The sequence below is a fragment of the Acanthisitta chloris genome, unplaced genomic scaffold (assembly GCF_000695815.1).
Source record: "Acanthisitta chloris isolate BGI_N310 unplaced genomic scaffold, ASM69581v1 scaffold28924, whole genome shotgun sequence".
Classification (NCBI taxonomy): domain Eukaryota; kingdom Metazoa; phylum Chordata; class Aves; order Passeriformes; family Acanthisittidae; genus Acanthisitta; species Acanthisitta chloris.
In genome coordinates, this window is record NW_008671473.1 from 1 (window position 1) to 7,278 (window position 7,278).

The window sequence follows — 7,278 nt, forward strand, 5'->3', positions numbered from 1 at the left end:
GAGGCCACACCTTGAACCCTGTGCTCAATTCTGGGCTGAGGGAGCTGGGGGTGTTCAGCCTGGAGAAGAGGAGGCTCAGGGGAGACCTTCTCACCCTCTGCAACTCCCTGACAGGAGGTTGGAGTCAGGTGGGGGTTGGTCTCTTCTCCCAGGCAACCAGCAGCAGGACAAGAGGGCACAGACTCAAGCTCTGCCAGGGGAGGGTTAGGTTGGATATTAGGAAGAGATGTTTTATGGAGGTTTAGTCACTGTCCCTGGAGGTTTTCAAGCTGAGACTGGATGTGGCACTTAGTGCCATGGGCTAGTAACCACGGTAGGGTTGGACTTGATCTTTGAGGTCTCTTCCAACCCAGTGGATTCTATGATTTTATGATTCTATGATGTGGTGTCAGGTAGAAATCCTCAGCAGAAGTCACTGCTGTGTTGTCTCTGCTGGTCAGTAGAGTTGTGGCAGTTTGCTGATTTAGGCTGAGGCAGCAGACACACCAGAAACTTGCTGATTTTGTTGCTAATGAGCAGAAAACAAGGCCAGCTTGACTTGCTTTATTCAAACTTACAAACCTTGCCTCCTCCCCCTTTTACTCCTCTCCCTCTTAAGGCACATGGGTGGTTTTGTGGTCTCTCTATCCGGTCTCTGAGTGATACTGCATGTGCACTGAGGAAGCAGGACAGATAAAATACAGCTCATGTTTCTGGGAATCCTGACCTCACTGCTGACAGGGATGTGGTGTGCTCCCAGGACCTGGCAGATAAGATGCTGAGCTCCTCATCGTGCTGAAGCATAGGGCTGGCTCAGGAGGAGCTGCCAGCAGGACTTCATGATTCAGGAGACCCAAATCTTCTGCAGCACATTGCTCAGCTTCTTTCCAAGTCTGTACACTGACAGCTGCAATGTACTTTAAGTTGGGAATGAGCACATTTTGTGCCTGTTTCATGGGCTGAGGATAAGTGATGCAGAATTGCTCAGGGCAGGGCTGAGTTTGGACTGGCAGGAGGTTGGAGCCATGGCTGTGGAGCACACTCCAGGCTGTACCACTGGGATGTTCTTCTGCTGACCTGGTGGGAAAACTCTGGTAAGTAAGGAGGAATTGAGATGAGCTGATGACTGCTGAGGTGGTTGGAGAGAATTAGAGCCACTTCCCTGTCTCTTGCTAGCAGCTCCAGTGTCTCCCAGCACATGGGGACACCAAGCTCTGCCTCTTGTCATCTGTGCAGGAAACTGGAGGGTTTATTGCTGTAGTATTTTGCCTGTGGGCAAGTGGTTGAAGTGTGAGGGTCTCTCTGACTTCAGAGTTACATGTCTTTGAGAGAGGAAATGTCCAACAAGCTTCTGGTGAATGCCTTTTGTTTCATCCTGTGTTTGAAAACAGCAGTTTGTACCTGGTAGTGTTCAGATCTTGTTCCCTTCTTTGCATTCCTTGGGTGTACTGAGAATAAATTGCAGAGCCCTGCCCAGGGAAAGGCTGCAGATGGAATTAAACTTATTTTGACTGTCTCATCCTCAAACTTCATATTTTTTGTACTTGTAGAGGGGAATATACAGTTGGAGTATTATTTGTTTGTGTGTATAAAAATGCTTGCATACTTGGAACCAGCAACAGCTCTTTCTCCCTCTTGCAGACTGGAACTGAGCTCTGGAAAAACAAAGTGGAACTTGGAGCATGTGGCCTGAGGATTGCCTTACACAGCCAGGGGTAGGGACTCACTGTTTCTCTTGGCTGCTTGGTCGCTGATGAGCTATTGGGACAAGTGTCTTTGTTCTCCAGGGAAGATAATTCTTTTATTTCTTTGTCAAATGCAGATGTAGATGTTAATCCCAGTCTAGAAGAGACTGAGAAAGGCTTGCATTGAGATAGAAGCAGATGCAATAGTTACATGTGGCTTAAAGGCACTGGGCTGGAAATTTGCCTAAGCTCCATATTTTCCTGAGCTGTGTGGCTGTGCTGACCTTCCTTTCTTGGGGCTCTTTTGACTTTCCACAGAGCCCATTACAACTCTGGGGAAATAATATGTAGTCAGTGGCAACAGACTGTCTTCCCTTTTCTTGCAGGTGGTAGCTAAGAAGTGAGCAGGATGCCCCCAGGCATTTACTGCCCTACGGAATTCTGGTCCAAGGGGGAAAACCAAAACATCCAGGTGGACTTTCTGCTGCCCACAGGCATATACTTAAACCTCTCTGTGTCCTGCAGTGCTAGCCTGGGCACCATCAAACAGGTAACAGCCTCATTCCAGCAGTTAGGTGACAGGTTGGTGTTACAGTCCATCCACTCCAGAGTTTAGTCTCCATCAGCAGGCACTTAGGGTGAGAGAGAAGGAATGGGATATGAACAGTCATGTGGGAGTGCCATCCACTAGGAGAGAAGGATCTTTGGGCACTGGATAGTGTTGACAAGACTTGAGAAAAACTCTTGGCTCTTGTCAGATTTCATGTTACTGGGAGCAAGTTACTTAACCCACTTCCAGTGGGAGTGATTCCTGTTTCACAGGACCACAGTCAGCAGGTGTTGGAGGTTATTTAAATACTCAAGTTGAGGGATTTACATTGCCTGAAACAAATGGCAAACATGAAAAAGGAAGTCTGTTAAAGACATCTGCAAATAAACCTACCCAGCAGTGCAGCATGGGCTGGAACCACCAGCCTTGGCTGAGAAAGAGCCTGGGACTGTGGGTCAGGGAGGTCTGTGAGGATGTTGGGCTGTGCTTTGCCTTTGCTAAATGGTGTATCCCAGGAGAGTGAGGTTGTGGGTGACAGTAGAATCGTAGAGGTTGGAAAAGACCCTTGAAGAGGAAGCTGAAGCTGTGGCAGTGCAGTGGAGGATTCACTCTGCTGTTGGTCTGGTCCAGGTGGTGTGGAAACATGCTCAGTATGAGCCACTCTACCATATGCTCAGTGACCCTGAGGCCTATGTCTTCACGTGCATCAACCAGACTGCAGAGCAGCAGGAGCTGGAGGACGAGCAGCGGCGACTTTGTGACATCCAGCCCTTCCTGCCCGTCCTGCGGCTCGTGGCTCGGGAAGGAGACAGAGCCAAGAAGGTTATTAACTCCCAGATCAGCCTGCTCATTGGAAAAGGTCAGTTCCCCCATCTCACTGGAGCCTGGCAGAGCTGCTGACTGCAGGTGAAATGTGCTCCTCTCCCAGGCAGCCTGGCTATGTGTGGGACAGTGCTGGAGCACTGCTTATGGAGGTGAAGAAATCAGCAGGTTTGGTGAAATCAGCAGTGAATCCAGTGAGGAAACAGTGTGTGTAGACCCAGGAAGGGTGATCCCTCCTGCTGGCAGAGGCCTGGTGTAGTTCAGGCAGTGCAACTGGAATAGTTTTCCAAGGGAGGTGGTGGAGTCACCATCCCTAGAAGTGTTTTAAGAGGTGTCTGGGACTGACACTGGAGGATCTTGTTTAGGGGTTACAGCAGTGACAGCTTAATGGTTGGGCTTGATGATCTTAGAGGTCTTCTCCAACCCTGATGATTCTATGATTCTGTGGATTGTACATCACAAAGAAATGATTCCTGGTAGCTTGGCTGACTCTTCTCCTTTTGGCCAAGTACGAAGCCTGCGGTCAGGAAGACTGTTTCAGACACCTGATTGTCAAAGGCTCATTTCCTCCATTGGCTGCAGATGCTTATTTTGCCTTTCTCTCTTACTCCACTCAGGTTTGCATGAGTTTGACTCTGTGCAGGATCCAGAGGTGAATGATTTCCGCACCAAAATGTGCCAGTTCTGCGAGGAGAGAGCGGCAAAGCGGCAGCAGCTCAGCTGGGCAGCCTGGATGGAGTACAACTTCCCTTTGCAGCTGGAGCCCATGGCCAAAGGCCTTGGCACTGGCTCTCTGCTCACCTCCACCAAGAACATTTTTGTCAATGTCAAGTTTCAGTCTGGGGGGGTAAGGCACTAAGTTTGCTGTAACAGTGTTGGATGGTTTGTGCTTCCCCTTTGAGAACCTTTGAGTGTTTGGAGACAGAATAATGTGTGTGTGGACACTGTTTCCATGGGCTCAGTGTTCATCTTCATTCTCCAGATTCCTTTGCCTGTGGAGATGGTTTGGAGGGAGACTCTGAGCCTCTAAGCCAAGGGAGTTGTTCCCCTTCCTCAACATGCTTTTGGTTGTACTGGTTAGCTGGTAGCTGAGGGTGTTGCATGTGCATAGGGTGGAAAGCTTCTTGGGCAGGATATTAGCACAGAATCCAATACATGCCTTTCCTTTGGGATCTCTAGGGTCTGCTCAGCTCATGCTCAGCACACACTGCTTGCAGGCACTGGTCTGTGTTGCCCATGGGCCCCTGTTCTTGCCTGCTACCCTTGGTTCATGTTGGTTTTGCATGTAGTGCCTGGGCATGAGGCAAGAGAGAACAGGGAGAAGGGCCTTCCAGGGCAGTGTGTTTGAGCATGGTGACCCTTCCACCCTCTGCCTTGCTGGTGGAATGGCAGTGGGAAGGTTGTCAGTGACTAGCAGCCACATGAACTGCTGATTCTGCTTAAACTGGATTAAAGTTCCTGATTCCCAGCCTTGTGCTTGTGCTGCTGAAACATGCTCCAGTTTGGCAAACATCCCTACTGATGGGCTAATGTGTGTGTGATTCCACCCTCCTATCCTCCTCCTTATTGTCAGCAGCAGGACCCACTGAGCTGAGCTGCTGCTTCTGTGTGTTGTTTCAGCCCTTTGCTGGTGTCTGATGGTGTGTGCTGTGTTGTTGGGATTGCAGGAGAGCTTCACTTTCCAGATCTCCCCCAAGGAGTTCCCCATCACACTGATGAGCTATGCTATCAAGAAACAGGCCACTGTCTTCCGCCACGAGACAGTGCAGAACCCAGAGGACTACACCCTGCAGGTGAATGGGAACTGTGTGTTGTTTCAGCCCTTTGCTGGTGTCTGATGGTGTGTGCTGTGTTGTTGGGATTGCAGGAGAGCTTCACTTTCCAGATCTCCCCCAAGGAGTTCCCCATCACACTGATGAGCTATGCTATCAAGAAACAGGCCACTGTCTTCCGCCACGAGACAGTGCAGAACCCAGAGGACTACACCCTGCAGGTGAATGGGAAATGTGAATACCTCTATGGCAACTACCCCCTGTACCAGTTCCAGGTGAGTCTTGTGTCTTGCTTTATCCATGAATCCATTCCCAGGTGGCCTCCTCTTGCTGGGAGGGTGGATTGAGATGTTATCAAGGATGCAGTGGTGTTTACAGGAGTGCAGCACATCAGTGACAGGACCTGGATGCTGCTTAGGCCAAGGGGTAATTCTAGCAACCTAATAGATCCTTTTGTTTTTAGGGGCTTGTGATCTGAGCCTGTCCCTGGGTGCCAAGTGCTGTGTAACTACATTTATAGACTCTGGTTCTGGAAATATCTCCTTGCTTGCATGGTGGGATGGGGGTTCTCTTTTTGAAAGTTGGGCAAGTAGTCCTGTGTCCTGCTGGCAGGGCAGACTGCTGTTGGGAGTGCTGTATCTCAGTGTTTTCCCTTAGTGCAGCCATTTGAGTCCATTGATGAAATGCCAGCTATAAAAGGCATTTCATATTCTCAGTCCTGGCAACATGAATCCAGTGAGCTGCAGGTTTATAAAGCAAGAGGAGATAAATTAGAACTGAAATTTGATTGCTGCTGTGTCCTTTCCTGACTCCTTCCACCAGTTTCTGCTTCAGCCAGTTCTGATTTGCTTGATGACTCTCTCCTGGCTCTGTCCTCTCTGTGCAGTATATTCGTAGCTGCCTGCACCGAGGCCTGACACCTCACCTGACCATGGTCCACTCCTCTGCCATCATTGCCATGAGGGATGAGCAGACCAACTGCATTACCAGCCCCCCAAAGATGACTGCCAAGCCCCCCCCACTCCCAAAGAAAAAGGTAAATGGGGACAGTGACCTGCAGGATCTGCTGATGGAGATGCTGATCTTGGCTGGGAACAGCAGTGGGTTCTCTCTGCCTCTCTCAGAACAATCCTAGAGTCTAAGGGCTGGGAATTTCCAGTCAGCCTTCCAGCCCCCTCCACAGCTTCCCTGGTTGTCCCAAACTTCCTGCTGCCCACCTCAGTGCTCGTTGTGTTGAACCAGAAAGCATGTGATGGGAGATGAGTTCTGGTGCTGGATTGAGAGGTCTTTGTTGCATCTATTTCTGATCAGAATCCCTTTCTCTTTCCAGCCAGCCTATGGTTCTCTCTGGTCCTTAGAGCAGCCTTTCTACATTGAGCTGGTGCAAGGCAGCAAGGTCAATGCTGATGAGAGAATGAAGGTGGGTACTGACTCACTCTGGGGTTTTGTACTTTGGCTTTCCCAGCCACGTGTCGTGTGTGTGTGGTGAGGACAGCAGTGGCTGACACTGTGATCTCACCTGATCCTCCGTGATGCTTCATTCAGCCTTTGGGCAGTTTCTGAACTGCAGCACAACAGGAAGGGGAACAGGAAAAGGGAACTGGCTGGGCAGCAGCCCAGCATTAGAAACACTGCCCTGCAAAAGCTGCTGTGTAGCAAACAGAGCTGCTGCTCTGTGGTAATGCCCTCTGACAGCAGAGTGGAGGGACAGGGAAGCTGCAAAAAGCAGAGGAGGGGAAATGCAGCTCTAAGAGAATGATGCAAGAGAAAGGCAAAAGGAAGTTAGAAAGCAGGAGGCAGCAAAGCCCTGGGATGTGCAAGGTGCTTGCTGTAAGGGGAGCAGGAGAGTGAGAAGGGGAATGGATGCTCTTTTTAGAAAGGAAGGAAATGGGGCAAGGGCTATATCACATTATGCAGCATGAAGTGAAAAGATAACAGTGCTCTTGCTTGAAGCTGAGTAAACACAAAGATTAAGGAACTTAATGTCTCAATGAATTGGAGGAGTAGAACACCCTGTTCAAGGGAGTGGATACCCTATCCACGTGTCTTCAGCAAACAAGGCAAGTCCTTGTGGATTCATGGTGTTCCCTCATTTCCCCTTCCCTCAGCTGGTGGTGCAAGCAGGTCTGTTCCATGGGAACGAGATGCTGTGCAAGACAGTGTCCAGCTCAGAGGTGAATGTGTGCTCAGAGCCAGTGTGGAAGCAGAGGTTGGACTTCGATATCAACATCTGTGACCTGCCCCGCATGGCGCGGCTCTGCTTCGCCCTCTACGCCGTCATCGAGAAGGCCAAGAAGGCACGTTCCACCAAGAAGAAGTCCAAGAAAGCTGTAAGTAAAGCCAGTGTGGGGCTGAGCCAGGCTTGCCAGGGCTGGAGGGCATGGGACACTGCTCTGAACCAAGTGCCCTTTGCTTTCAGAAAGAGTTTCTGCTCATCAAAGAGGTTACGGAATAACGGCCAAAAACTTCT

At 50.0% G+C, this 7,278-nt stretch overlaps 1 protein-coding gene across 1 annotated transcript in view; it reads left to right on the plus strand.

Annotated features, from left to right (window-relative positions):
• Positions 1–1,616: 1,616 nt before the first annotated feature.
• The window catches only part of PIK3CD (phosphatidylinositol-4,5-bisphosphate 3-kinase, catalytic subunit delta), a gene marked incomplete at its 3' end in the record, with an annotated part of 15,348 nt that continues 9,686 nt past the window's right edge, over positions 1,617–7,278 (plus strand). The window contains exons 1-8 of the mRNA XM_009074117.1: positions 1,617–1,694; positions 2,051–2,214; positions 2,845–3,073; positions 3,654–3,883; positions 4,904–5,083; positions 5,695–5,844; positions 6,139–6,228; positions 6,917–7,138. Coding sequence (XP_009072365.1) covers positions 2,074–2,214; positions 2,845–3,073; positions 3,654–3,883; positions 4,904–5,083; positions 5,695–5,844; positions 6,139–6,228; positions 6,917–7,138 — 1,242 coding nt within the window. The remainder of the gene's footprint in view (positions 1,695–2,050; positions 2,215–2,844; positions 3,074–3,653; positions 3,884–4,903; positions 5,084–5,694; positions 5,845–6,138; positions 6,229–6,916; positions 7,139–7,278) is intronic.